A 14,537-nucleotide genomic window follows, 5' to 3' on the forward strand; every position below is an offset into this window, starting at 1 on the left:
TTGGACAATAATGTTCTCTTATCTTATCTATTGGCTCGACTATAAGATCCAATTTCTTTCACAACCAGGGACAATAAACTACAATCTGTTCCATCTCTCAATGCAGACGTTAAGCTAAGACACTACTAGATAATGTTTTATATGAAGAAAAATCTGCAATCTGCCTTGGTCCACAGATCCACCCACAAGAACACACACACCTTGAGATATCAATACGTGTTATGGAAAACACACACGCAAAGTTTATCTTCTCTGTAAGACACGCATACACACTGGAGTGTAATCAGTGAAGGACAGAGAGAAGAAAGGAGTGAATGAGAGCGAGAGGTGCTTAAGGAACACACACACACACACACACACACGCACACACACACACACACACACACGTTTGGGGATTGAATGCAGCTGGAACAGATATAACAGGCAGACATTTTCCAGATGGTATTATTATGAGGGACTGGGCTTTAGTAAATGAACCTGCTTCATCTCTCCAGCCGATGATATATATGAGAGAGAGAGAGAGAGAGAGAAGGAGAGAGAGAGAGAGAGAGAGAGAGAGAGAGAGAGAGAGAGAGAGAGAGAGAGACAGGAAGGGCGTCATCCGAGATTGTAACCAATAGCCCAATAGCAATGTTTCCACCTCCCTCTCATTCTATATATTCTTCTTTCTTGAGTACTTTCCAATGTGTTGACATTATTAGATTGTTTGGCCATTTTCTTTTTTTTTTTCTTCATATCTTACTTTATCTTTTACGTTACTGTAAAGATCCAGGAATGGGATTTCAACAGCTCGGCTTTGTCCACTAAATAAATCATCAAGTTGAATATGGGGCCTATTTTAAGATTAATTGCTTATAACCACATTTATTTGGAACATATTTCAATTGCAGAGAAAATGTGCTGTATGGTGCTAGCCTTTCTGTTATATCGATTTTTTCCCGCAAGGAAAAGAAGGATGAGTATTGTTTTTTAATATGAAAGTGGTTGAATGACTTTGGTCTCCTTCCAAAATAGTTTGTTGACAGGGAGAGGAGGATGTGGGAAGAGGGGTGACATGGAGAGGGGGGGGGAGGCAAGGAGTACGAGAGGGGGGGAGAAGGAGACGGGGGGGGAGGTAGGAAGATGAGAAGGGTGGGAGAGGGGGTGGAGGTGAGGGGAGATGGGGTGAGACAGAGAGGGGAAGGGGGAGGAAGAGGGGCATGGGAGAGAGGGGGAGGAGGGGAGGGGGAGGAGGGGAGGGGGCTCTTGAGCTGACAGGGGGAATGTGTCGGAAAGTTCTGGTCATCGAGACTCCAGTCCTCCAGCTCTGATAACAGCAGAGGGGCGTCTGGAGTACCACTACTTCAGCCATCTACCTCTACAATGAAAATTCCAAGGACTATAATATAAGTAGTTTAGTGGCACATATTCTTATTGTATTTCACTATAAATATCTGAAAATCAAGATCTTAAAGATGTTACGGGTTGAAATGTTATTCTTGAACAAATGGAGATTTCTGATTCATTAAGAGCCATGTGACACGTTTCTGCCCCTTGAATTTCAGTGTTCCAGAGATGTTGTTGCAACAAGTGAAAAAAGGGGTGAGAATAACATCCCTTTCTGTTAGTATGAGAGGTTATTCAGTTAGCAGCACCTTGGGGGGGGGGTGGGGTTAAGGGCGTCTAGTTCAAGGATGGCTACAGGTAGTCTGTAGCTACTAGGGATGAAGCCCAGAGTCTCACCCAAACAGCAGTCTGTACTGTGACAGAATACAGGAGCAGGATCGAGGTTGATTTGGCTGGCGATTCACCCGGTTCAATGTACCCATACATTCTAAATCCATCATACCCTATGCAGAACTAGTGGCATAGGCCTATAGACAAAATATACGGATCAATTGTTGATCATGACTCATTCATGGAACAGGATTAAAAAACAGACTCATGCTTTTTTGTTGTTGTTGAGCAGAGTGTTTTTCACGATAATGATGCAGGATATTGTCCAGGAAATTTGAGCTGTTTTGTGATCTCATTTACCCATCAAACATAATAAAAGCCATCTCCACCAGATACAGACCAAACCACCGATGACGCAGAACAAGTGTTTTTCAAACCCATCTAACCAAATCAATAAGCTCCTAATCAAGTGAAGGCCAATGAAAAAGGCAAATCAGACATCGACGTTTTAGATGAATAATAAACACAGTATCCCACTTCAATAACACATCACATGTCTTGGCAACAGCGCCAAATAAGGCAGGCTACTATACGAGGCCATTCATAAATATCACGGGAGGGCAGGTGTTATGGTCTTGGTGGGGGTGGGCTATATAAAGACACCACGACAGCATGTTTACATTAACAACATTTAAGAGTGGCATGTTCAAGACAAAAAGCCAGTTTCGGGCCCGACACATTAGTGGTGCGCATTTTGTAAACAATGACGACAGAAATAGTCTCCAACAGTAACCCCTGAATCAAGTCTAACACGTTCACTTCTCCCAGTTTTCCCACTGCTCTCCCTCTAGACCCCCTTCCAAACTCTCTTTTATTTAATGACATATGTTCCCTTACTCGTCAGACAGTCGCTGGCCAGGATCAGCGTTGCCAGCAAGGCGAGGCGGGAGAGGAGTGCGGGCCGGACGGCTCCGGAGGACCGCATCCTGCAGAGCTCTCCTACCATGGCAGCGACGCACGGACACCAGGGACCATTCCTCCGCCGCGTACCCCACGTGAAGAAAAAATAAATAAGAGCGTCCTCAAAAAAGCCTCTTGGTGTAGACCTGTTTAGCAATCTTTAAATCAAAGCGGACACGCAGGCTCTTGGAGGATTCATGGTGAGGGTTATCGGGCTCGGACGCTTGGTTGTGGATGAGGTGCTTCTGATCACACGGTGTGTGTTTGTGTGTTTTCGCTGTTGCCCGGCTGGATGAGAGGAGAAACGTCACTGTGTCGTCACGACGTCTCATCTTCACCACGCAGAGGAGACCCGTGGGCGTGTCCATCCATCCACGAAGTCATCTTTGCCAATGTGGTCCCTCAAAAAAAAACTAAGGCTACAAAAAAACATCACCAACAATGGAATCGAATGCAACAAAACATAAAACAAGATTTATTTAGTACTTCTTCACATTTCTAAATTAGAAAAATAGCAATAGCCTTAATGAAGATTCCGAAATGTATATAAAAACATGAAACATTCACCCCATACAGCAACTACACATAGGCCTAACTTTATTATATGTGTAGCTTATAGCCGACTACTACCTGCAACACAGGAACACTCTGGACTTCTGATAGTAATATTGCTATCAACCGTCTGCTTTGCATAGGACAGAGGTAAAGTCAAATTTCTGTTATCATCTTCTGTGACAACTACACTCTCAACTGACTTCACAGATCTCTCTTAAAGCCATGTCCTCCAAAAAAAATAGGAGAAATAAAAATAGTATCCTCAAACCAGAGGAGAAGGAAGAAGCCTTGATAAGGAACATACAAAGGAGACCGAGTTGACTCCTTGTGGAGCGACAGAACAACAAGATGTTTTTTGAACAAGGTTCATCATCCTTTGACTACAGTACGGCCTGTGAAGAACCAAAAGAAGAACAAATACAAATGCAGTCATGCTGGTATATTTAATCGATAATTATTTATTATCAATAAACAGGTGATTCACAATTCAGCGTAAAACATATCTAAAAAGTGGGCTTTTCAAAAAGGTTGGGGAGACGAATACACTTGAAAACAATAAATAAAGCAGGAGCAGGGAGAGTGTGTCTGGCAGGGGGGACTTTAAAAAGGATTTGTAGTTCCATTCCAGGGATTTATACATATCATACAACATCTCTTCGATAAGGGGTCGACTCGGGTAAAATAGTGTCATTCATGCGTGTGGAGGGGAAATGGTTTGATGTCGAGATATTGGGAGCTTTATACAACAAGGCTTTGAATGACCGATTTGTCTTCTTTGTTGTGCTGACATCGATGAAGAGTTCAGTGAAACCGAGGATGCAGACAAGGATTTCGAAAAAGGCATTGTGTATGGATTATTTGCGTGTGTTCCAACACCCTTAATTTCTCCCACAGAAGGGGGGTGAGACAGGAAAACAGAAAGAGAGGCAAGAGAAAAAATTAAAGGAAAATTTAGTCAAACGAACTAGAATATCGATAACAAATCGGAGGGTTATTTGCACGTTTTTCCTGCAAACCCTAAAGAACCCAAGACCACGTGCACGCTCTCAGCCCGTGCACGCTCCCACCACGCGGATACATGGAAACGCTTCGGTTGTGTAATATTCTTCGGAATAAGCCTCCGCTACCCATCAAACAGCATCAACATCACGCCTCTATAGGGTAGAGTGTGTGTGTGTGTGTGTGTGTGTGTGTGTGTGTGTGTGTGTGTGTGTGTGTGTGTGTGTGTGTAGTGCAGATGGGTGGGTGAAGTGCATGTGCATATTAACCAAGCTGTGCATGTAGGAGTTGTTTGTTACCCCCTGAAAAATGCTATTAAAAAAAAAAAAATCTATCTTCATCTCATCCTCTCCAGCTCCTCTTCCTCCTCCCCGGGCTGGGGGGCCCACTGCCTTGCTCACTGGCTGCAGGGTCCGGAAGAGTCTTCCTCTGCACTCTGAGAGTCACTGGGCCGCGTGGGTTCCAGCTCTGGCTGTTGCCTTGGCGACTCAGGCGCCGCCCCCTCCTCCTCCTCGCTGGTCGGCAGCGGGGGTTGAGCTGATGCTGCTGCCGCCGTCGTCGGCGTGGTGGTGGTGGTGGTGTCCGGTTGCTCCGGGGGAGGAGCCGTCTTGTCCTCCTCGCAGTCCGCCGGCGGCGGGGGGGCTGGTGATGCCGCCGCCGCCGCCGCCGCCGTCGTGGTGGTGTCCGGTTGTTCGGGGGGAGGAGCCACCTTCTCGTCCTCCGCCTCCTTGCCGTCAGCCGCCGGCGGGAGTGGGAGGGAGGCGGTCGTCGCAGGCTCCCGGTCCGTCGACGGGGGGGGCGGCCTCGGGGGGCGTCGGCTTGGGGCTCGAGGGGGGCGTGTCCTGGACACACACTGGGGCGGCGGTCACCGGTGCCGGGGGAGGCGGCGGCGCCTCCGAACTCTCCCGCGGCGCCTTGGGGACGGGCGCCGTCTCGACCGTTTCCGTGACGATCTCGACGTCGGCCGGCTCCCGTGCGGCGTTGTCGGCGGCGGTGGGCGGCGTCTCGACCGTTACCGTGACGATCTCGACGTCGGCCGGCTCCTGTGCGGCGGCGGCGGCGGCGGGCGCCACCTCGGCGTTCTCCTCCCCCTCCACCGCCGCCGCCGGGCCGCCTGCTGTGAGGGCGGGTGGCGCCCCACTCTGGGCCGGGGGGGCAGACGGCTGCTCCCCCCCCCCCGGCGGCGGGGGGGGGGCGCCTCCTTCTGAACGACCTCCTCGCTGCCGGTCTCCTCGGAGGGGCCGCCGTCGGTCGGAGCGGCGGGGGGGGCGCCCGGAACTGCCGGACCCCCGGCGATGCCGTTGCAGCCGCCGTTTGGTGACCCGGCAGGAACCCCGCCCTCTTTATCCTTTTCCTCGCCCGCCACCTCCTCCTTCTGTTCCTCGTCATCTCCCTCCTCCTCCTCCTCCTCCTCCTCCTCCTCCTCCTCCTCCTCCTCCTCTGGTATTCCGTCAACCCCCGGCACGTCCAGGCAGGACGCGTTGGCCAGTGTGGGGGAGCCCTCCACCTGGATCATGGAGACCACCTGCTTCATCCTCCCCCTCTTCTTCGGGGCCTCCGTTCCGTCGTCGCCGGCAGCGTCCGCTCCGCCCTCCTCCCCCTCCCCGTCCCCCTCCCGCTCCTCCTCGTGGGCCCCGTACTCCTCAGCCCAGTCGATGGAGGGGTTGTCCCCCAGCAGGTGCAGGTTGGGGTCGCTGCTGGTCAGCACGATGCTGTCCCGGTACAGGTTGTGTCTGCGCTGGACCGCTGCGTCCTTCACAGCTGGGGTGGGAGGGGAAGACCGGAGAACAAGGAGTTTGTTTTGATATGATCTCCGTCAGAATGTTTACATGTGTACACCTTAGCGGTATGAGCTTGAATCGTTAGTTGCACGAAAAACTGCTCGAATCATTGTTTTTACCTTTTAACTTAACCAACGGTCAACTACCACCGATCATTTATTAGCACATAAAACATGTGCGGGTCACTTGGTGTAAACCGCCTGAATACATTAGAAGATCACCGGTCTGGTGTACAGAACTAAATAAGAAATAGGGACATTGACATTCTTTGCACTTTTCTTAATTTTTCTCTCTCTCTTCGCCTCCAGACATCACACAGCTTTGTGTAGACCGCATCGTGTCTTTTCACCGGCCGGGTCATGGATCAAAGGTAAAACTGTACTCACCGGTCATGATGTCCTTCATGACGGAGTGCAGCACCACCTCCTCGAAGATGCTGTCCACCAGGATGAAGCGCGTGAAGTCCTCGAAGATCAGCTCCTGGAAGCGCGGCAGGTCCTGGAAGGAACGATCATTCATTTCGGATTTATTTGTGTGCTTTTAAAGCGGTCAAGATGTCAAGAGAGAGGGCAGAAAAGAGTGGAAGAGCAAGAGCAACGACTAAAAACATCGCCCCCCCCCCTCTCTGCTCCCTTCCTTCCTAAGATTCTGAGCCATTGACAAGTGTTTCATTTTGCTCACTATTGACTGAAAGGCAAGGAGGAATTGTTGTCCTGATAGAACCGCATAAATCTCTAAAATATATTCTTTCAGCGCATTTCACTCATCAATAGCTCTCACGGCTGGTTATGGCAATCTTAACAAATTACACTCAAAGTAGAGCTCTTAAATCATAGCTACAGCTTCTTTAAATGTATTAATACAATTTCAATGATATTGGCTTCTTTTAAAATAACCCAAAATAAATCAGAGTGTGTTGTTTTGAGTTTAAATGTAGCTTTCTACCACCTCTTATCCAAGTAATTTACAGAATACCAGAACACGTAATACTACCGTATAAAGAAAAGCAGTCAGGTATCTATAGGAAAAGCGGTTCTTTGCCTCCTTTACTTGAGTAGCGTAGTGTGTCCCACTACAGCACCCGTAGATCCATTACACCGCGATGATGTCACTGACCTCATTCTGACACAGAAAAGAGCTTTATAAATAACCCGCCGCGATAATGGAGGATTAAAATACTCATGGCTCACACATACTGAGATTTCGGTACAATTAGCATACAATGACCCCAGTGGGTGTAGTTTCTGTCTATATTCTTTATTTTATTTATTATTATCATTTTGTACTGTATAGTCTAATATGTAAAGGCTTACATATTGAGCTTCCTATTGTTGAATAGCAACCATAAATAGCCATGGTTTGAAATCACTGTGGTGAGGACATGTAGTGTTTAGTATGAGGCCTTTAGTCTAGATCTACCAGTGCCAAAGCTCTACAGGCCGACCTCATGAGGGCAAGCATGAAGATACTTACAAAGGAATGAACTAATGGATGGACAGACCGACTTAAAAAGATGAATGTGGTTCTAGGCCGGTTCCTCTGAGGAGGAGGAGGAGGAGGAGGAGGAGGAGGAGGAGGAGGAGGAGGAGGAGGAGGGTTCTTACGGAGGAACAGGATGGCGTGAGCTGCTTCAACATGTAGGGGATAAAGATCTGGAGCAAAGCTTCTCTGAAGAACCTCTTCCTCACCGTGCTGCTGTCGTAGTCAAACTTCTGCAGGACAACACACATACACAATATGTCCAGATGTTGAATAGTATAGAACAGAGAACATATACACAGGCGTTTAGTGTACAGAGCAGAGACGTACAGATGCAAGGAAGGAGTTTGGTATAGAACACACGGATTACAGATGTTAGAAAGAAGTTGGGTTCAGAAGAAAGAATCCAGAGAACAGTGAGTCATAAGTGAATTCATTAATCCCATAAGTAATTGGTGACTGAAATAATTCATAATTCATTCATTAAGAAACAATGAATGAATGGACAGATTAACGACTGAATTAATCATGATTTAACAAATGAATGAGGTGATGAATGAAGGACGTAATGATGGAGGGCTTGGCCATGTGAGGGCTCCTTCAGTACCTTGATTACACGGTCCTGGCAGCGCTGGATGGTCTTACAGAGACCCTCTGTACCTTGAGCCTCCAGACTCTGGTGAAGAATCTGCTCAAACGTATACACAGCATCGTCCATTTGCTGGGGGGACAAAGTCGGAGACAGACCGACACGCACACGCACACACACACACACACACACACACACACACACACACAACGGACACAGAGAGGGTGGGGGTACAGGGGTACAGAGAGAGATAGTCATTGTTAATTAACCAGATCCACACACACAATCCCATGCCTCCAGAGCCTGGATAGCTCAGTCGGCAGAGCATCAGACTTTTAATCTGAGGGTCCAGGGTTCAAGTCCCTGTTCAGGTGGCGTTTTCCACGACTGGGAATATTGAAGATCTTATGGATAAAATACTATTCGGAGTTAGTGCAGGCATGCCAGAACATATGTACTTTCATTGTTTATAATCATAAAATTGCAATTTTAATCATGTTCTGATTCAGTGTCAACCACTTAAAATTCACAACATATTGGTCTGTATATATTCTTTTGGAGATATTTTGAGTCAGTCATTTTGTAATGTAAATTTTCAAGCATCCTTCTGTTTGGTGCAGGTATACACGGATCTGTTCTTTATACTTGGATTGAAGTAGTTCTGGATATGCCTTCAAATCAATATGTCCATGACTTCCCAGAACAGAAGCAGTACTTATGCAGATGATGTGGCTGCTATACATCCACCTAGCCACAAGAGGACGCTGCTACACCATCTGTTGTGCTGCAGAACTCTTTTTTCACATGGTTTTAAAAACAAACTATCCAATAACTTCCCCATAAAAATCTGGATTGATTGTTTTCCATTTTTGGTTGTCCAATGTCAGAATCAGACCACATGAAACTTTTCTGAAATAATTTACAGTTCCTAGTGAAAACAAACTTTTCATCTCAAAATAACATTTATCACTTGATACAGGAACACAGCGCAAAAATATTTAGTTCTGGATCAAACAATTTGTCTGTCTGTCAGCTCGTTCTTCTGACAGGAAATGGTGCTAAACGTTGTCCTTGAACGGTTTCCTGTTCACGCGTTGTTTATGAACTCTGAGTGACCCTGACTTTGGACGCCCACCCCCCTATCTAGACCATCCACGCAGACAAGTTCCATTCTGTAAAGAAAGGAGCCAGCCATGGTTACACTCTCTCTCTCTCTCTCTCTCTCTCTCTCTCTCTCTCTCTCTCTCTCTCTCTCTCTCTCTCTCTCTCTCTCTCTCTCTCTCTCTCTCTCTCTCTCTCTCTCTCTCTCTCTCTCTCTCTCTCTCTCTCTCTCTCTCTCTCTCTCTCTCTGTGTGTGTGTGAATGCCTGAGCCCTTGGTGCTAAACATCTGGAAAAGTATAAAAAGAAGTGTTGTCGTGGCAATGCGTTTTAGCAACACATTAAAGCTTTTCGCTGTCCGACTCAGAACTAATGTCAGGCACTTAGCAGACAATTATGTAAAGTAGCACTTTAGGGAGAAAGCCTTTCTTTTAGGAAGCCTAAAGATTGACACAGAAAAGCTTGGATGAGTTCCAAACATGCAAGTCAAGTTTCCTTTGATACAATTTGCCAAAAATTTTTTTTAAATAAACAAATTTTAGATGGATAAAGTCTGAAAAGGAAGCCACAATGACACTGTTTTAAAGAGACACACCTGTGCTTGTAGTTCTATCTTTTTTTTTTTTCTCTGTGTCTGAACATGTTAAAATCACCCCCAAACACCACCAAACCGGTCCGCAGAAACAGAAATGATCCCCAGGTAGTTAACAAGGTGACCACATTGTGTAATTGCAGTAGCTCACCAGAGTGGGCGATGTTCACCTAATGATTAATAGCATTGGATATTTGGCTGCTCCAAAGTGAAATGTCACCCATTGAAAGGCCCTCGTGTTGACCCCGGATCTCCTCACCTCTCTCATGAGGATCTGGGCTCTCTGGACGAACACGGAGGGGCTGGACACGTCAAAGCGCTGCTGCAGGCCGTCCAGACTGAGCCGCTCCACCTTCTCGTAACAGCTCTGCATCTTCACCGGGTGGAACGCCAGCATGGAGATCTTGTCCATGTGCTGGACGGCCGAGAGAAGAGGTGAAGAATAAGGATAAGATAAGATGACGCTTTGTCTATCCCAGACTGGAAAGGTGGGATTCGCTCTGTGTCACTTTGGATAGAAATGTCAGGTCAGTTACTTAATAAATGCTTAATGCATGACCTCCATCCTAGAGATGGATCTAGACATTAGATATAACTGCCGACTGAAAAGGCATCTGTACCAAGCTGTCCTGGCTAAAGCAAACGCTTCCTAGTGTCTAATTATGCTTTTTGGTCACCAGTTCCCAGCATGTGAAACATAACAATACTGACGACTGTGGACCACGATATTAGCAGGCTGTATACGTAGGTGACTCATGTCTCCAGCATGGTTACCAGGAACTCTTATAAATCCTCCATGAGTCATGCACATGCACGCAATTGGTAAACTAAGAATGGAAATTATTTTCCTTGGTGACAAAGATGTATCACGGTCTTGCGTTCACGGTTCTCAGTTTGGTATAGTTTTTGCAGCGCAGGCAGTGAAGGGTGTTCCATTCATTTACGTTTACCGGCCATAACGCCAACGCTGAAGGAACGCACATTAGCATGATGCTCGCTGGGTTTCAGATCCTTATATCCAAGTATTGTGAAATACTTGACGCACACACACGCACACGCACACACACACAAACCCACACACCTCTGCCACCGTCTCCTTGGTGCCCTCATTGACGGCGTTCTTGCTCATGTCCACCAGCTCCCGGAAGAAGACGTCCCGGACCTCCGAGAAGCCTCTGCTGGTAGGTTCCATCAGCGCCTCCAGGATGGAGCTGATGTAGGGCTGGATGCTCACCTTCAGCAGCTTGTCCGCCTTGGACAGCACCACGCCTGGGGAGACAGGGGCAGAGGAGCTTGGGTCAGGGTCTGGCTCTCCCAGGTGAACCTCTACATGAACACCGGCAATGCCGGTGCTTCTGGGTGGTGGGTGTTGTTAACACATAAGACGATGGATTTCATATCCTGCACAGTTGCTTTTTATGCTTGTACGTCTGCACAGGGATGAATCTCAAATTGCAATTTTGTACGTGAACTGCAATAAAAACGCATTCCTGATTCTGTTGCATTTTGACATTTAAAGCCTTACGATGTTCTTGCAGTAAAGCGGACTCTCGCATCAAAAATAAGACAAACCAATCAAATGTCTATGACTCACCATGTGGCATGCCCGAGGTATGTCAGGACGACTTCGTTTACATAGCATTGTTTCTAAAAGCTGGGCGTGTGCTGGGCAGTATTGTGTTCTTTAAGGATCACATTCTGATCATGCTCACAAAATGTCTGGCTACTAATAAAAGTATTAAGAGTTGGTAACAGAAACTGTGAATGTGCAACACCAGTTTCATCTGCCAATCAACCAGAACAAAGGATTGACACATGGCATTGAGGTTAGATGAGGTAACATTTGGTTATGCACACAGAGACACATTGAGATTCGAAGGGAAGGATATCCACTCAAGGCAGGCCCCGGCCTTAAAGAAAGCATAACATTGACAGGGCGCGCAACTGTGTTGCATTAGTTGCAGCACAGCAATGCAGTGAGACATTAGCTACAGCACTGCGTTAGCTGCAATTGCTACCGTGCTGAATTAGCTGCGTTGGCTGCTGGACTGGGAAAGCGGCGACGCTGCCTTAGCCATAGCGCTACATGACCTGCAGGGTGTTCATCTGACCTCTGATCTTGTTGGTGACGTGCTCCTTTGAGGTGATGATCTGGTCCATGTCTGTGCGGATGGAGGCCTCCAACAGGGGGCGCCCCGCCTCGCATCGCTGCTCCAGCGCACGGAACTGCGCCTCACACTGCCGCTGCACCAGGCTGTACACCGCGTCACTGATCTGGACACACACACACACACACACACCCCTGTCAGAACCTGGAAATTCCCATTCACACATAGACAGACTATGGCACAGTCCCATTTCTCCTCCCTTAACAAGAACACTTGCTTTGTGTTCCTTAAGCTGCAAGTCAGCTACCGAGCTGGGTAGCGTTCAAGGGATGATTTTAAGGGAAAAACAGCACTCCCCCTTGCTTTCTTAAGCATTGGGACACCCTACCCCTTTGTGAGACTTTGCAAAATCTAGGGTTAGGGCTCAAATCTAGGGGAAGGGGGAGAATTGGGCCAGGGCCCAAGTGTGTGACTATGAAGCAGGTTATTATGGCCCTGCCTGTCCTCACCAACATCCAGTTGCGCTGCCTCTCGTGCATCTTCCCTTTGAGGCGCGGGGAGATGAGGTCCCTGATCTCTGGGAGGAGGATCTCCATCACCAGGTTGGAAAGGATCTGCAGACACAGACAGACACATGAATCAGTAACACACACACATACAAACACATACACGTCGATCAAATCAACACGATCCACAAGCCAAGCGGACACATCCCGTAGTTTTACACATACATTTACACGTATACAGTACTGTACAGTACACAAAGACACGTCGGTGTTTGAACAGTGGTTGTGTTAGTAAGGTGTGACTTGGTGTGTGTTTGTAGGCGTGTACGGGGGTGGGTGTGGTTTTTGTGTGTGTGTCGCTAGGTGTGGCTTTGTTTGTATGTGTGCACACATGACAGCTCCCTGTGGAAAAGGCGCCTAACGGAGATCAAAACCAAACCAATGCCAATGCAAGTGTGCTCACTTGCATGACCGTGTGGTTATGCACATCCACATATATAAACTTCTACACAAAAAAATATACTGAAAAAGTTATCTTAACACGTCAGAAGAATTATCTTTAATCTTTATATATTAGTTCCATCAGTGTCACTCCCTGGATGCTTCTCAAAAGCTGACCTCTTCAAACCTATTCACTCAAGTCATTGAGAACAACGCACTCAAAGATGGCCATGTGAAGTAATTCCATTTCACGGCCCAAGGACTGTAAACTAAACAGTCGTAGATAACATATCAAGCTCCAACAATATAGAGATACCGCAGGCTGTTCCCAACAACAGGTGGAATAATCTTTACGTTTTTTTTTCCATGGATTAAAGAGATTGAGGAGCGAGGTGAACCGGTCGGGAAGAGGCAGCAGTGTGTGCCTAGGGACTGTGGTGCTACCTAACGTTGGGAACGTTACTTTAAAAAAGTAATTAGTTTTAGTTACTCACTACTTGTTTCAAAAAGTAACTGCGTTAGTAACTGAAATACTCCTATAATAAAAGCAACTAGTTACCAGGGAAAGTAACTATTTGCGTTACTGTAAAAAAAAAAGTTGCTATATGTCAAAGAATTCAGATTTTTATGAGCAGTTTTCACTTGGCCTTAATGTGTTAAATGGTTGAACTGCCAATTCAAGGCCCTGATAAACATCCAACTGAAGTTTAATTGGCTTGGTTGCAAAGGCTGTGGAACATCTGCCGAATACTACAGAAAATGCCAACTTTTCATTGGATTGCTCCGGACTCGCCATTTCTGCTGCTTCATCATATTTGTTTGGTGTGTGTGTGTGTGTGTGTGTGTGTGTGTGTGTGTGTGTGTGTGTGTGTGTGTGTGTGTGTGTGTGTGTGTGTGTGTGTGTGTGTGTGTGTGTGTGTGTGTGTGTGTGTGTGTGTGTGTGTGTGTGTGTGTGTGTGTGGCGCGCATGTCCTGGCTTGTGTGTAAAACCACTGGCTCCGATTGGCTACCATGAAACATGACTCTGCCTTAGCCAATCATAATCGCTTATCTCGTTGTTAACCCACCCGGTCGCCTCACTAGCAGTTTGTGTTGGAGCCAGGGGTGCGTTCGGATTACGCAGTTTATTCAATCAATTCATAATAACGAACCGCATTTAACATACAGTAACGGTAACGGTGTTGTAATGACGGAAACAGTAATTAGTTCGATTACACCGTTACTGAAAAAATAACGGCGTTACCTAACCCCGTTCTTTTAAACAGAGTTATTACAAACACTGTACCTGACTGATGCCAATCTATTCAGGCATCCCTGTTCACCCTGGCTGTGGTGCTACCTGGTGCAACCTGACTGATCCCAAACTATTCAGGAATCCCTGTTTACCCTTCAGGACACAGAGGGCATAAATAAGTGAAGGTGTGAAACCAGTGGATACCTTGGAAACATAAAGTCGTCTCAGTAATGTGGTCAGATTCTATATATAACATGGAATCTAGTAAAATGTTACATATATCCTGGGCTCTTTTATATTTGAACACACACACACACACACACACACACACACGCACACGCACACACAACTGGAGAATCGAACCGGCGACCCTCCGGTTGGAGAGGACGAGCTGCTCACCTGCGGGTGCCCGCCACACATCATGTCCCAGGTACCGTACTGGCCCTTGGCCTGCCGGAAGAGACGCACAGAGTCTGTGAAGGCTGGGGTCTGAACCCTGCTCTCCTCTGACAAACCTGCCGAGAGAAAGGAAACACAA

General features: G+C 47.1%; 2 protein-coding genes, 1 long non-coding RNA gene and 1 other non-coding gene across 4 annotated transcripts in view; 2 read left to right on the forward strand and 2 right to left on the reverse strand.

Annotated features, from left to right (window-relative positions):
• The window catches only part of npdc1b (neural proliferation, differentiation and control, 1b), a 21,152-nt gene extending 18,155 nt beyond the window's left edge, over nt 1-2,997 (reverse strand). Inside the window, 1 exon segment of the mRNA XM_030359706.1 lies at nt 2,554-2,997. Coding sequence (XP_030215566.1) covers nt 2,554-2,662 — 109 coding nt within the window. The 5' untranslated portion in view covers nt 2,663-2,997.
• Nucleotides 1-4,486, forward strand: part of LOC115546077 (uncharacterized) — a 9,971-nt gene extending 5,485 nt beyond the window's left edge. The window contains exon 2 of the long non-coding RNA XR_003977187.1: nt 4,339-4,486. This is a non-coding gene — a long non-coding RNA (uncharacterized LOC115546077). The remainder of the gene's footprint in view (nt 1-4,338) is intronic.
• niban2b (niban apoptosis regulator 2b) overlaps nt 3,607-14,537 on the reverse strand; it is a 30,425-nt gene continuing 19,494 nt past the window's right edge. The window contains exons 6-15 of the mRNA XM_030359663.1: nt 14,399-14,514; nt 12,328-12,432; nt 11,822-11,984; nt 10,792-10,979; nt 9,970-10,125; nt 8,038-8,151; nt 7,556-7,663; nt 6,338-6,449; nt 5,218-5,931; nt 3,607-5,056 (exon numbers count right to left, since the gene is read on the reverse strand). Of these exons, the coding sequence (XP_030215523.1) occupies nt 4,905-5,056; nt 5,218-5,931; nt 6,338-6,449; nt 7,556-7,663; nt 8,038-8,151; nt 9,970-10,125; nt 10,792-10,979; nt 11,822-11,984; nt 12,328-12,432; nt 14,399-14,514 (1,928 nt within the window). The 3' untranslated portion in view covers nt 3,607-4,904. The remainder of the gene's footprint in view (nt 5,057-5,217; nt 5,932-6,337; nt 6,450-7,555; nt 7,664-8,037; nt 8,152-9,969; nt 10,126-10,791; nt 10,980-11,821; nt 11,985-12,327; nt 12,433-14,398; nt 14,515-14,537) is intronic.
• On the forward strand, nt 8,321-8,393 carry trnak-uuu (transfer RNA lysine (anticodon UUU)). Its single transcript has one exon. It is a non-coding gene; the product is annotated as a tRNA-Lys (tRNA).

Source organism: Gadus morhua, chromosome 6 (assembly GCF_902167405.1).
Source record: "Gadus morhua chromosome 6, gadMor3.0, whole genome shotgun sequence".
In the NCBI taxonomy this organism is placed as follows: Eukaryota; Metazoa; Chordata; class Actinopteri; order Gadiformes; family Gadidae; genus Gadus; species Gadus morhua.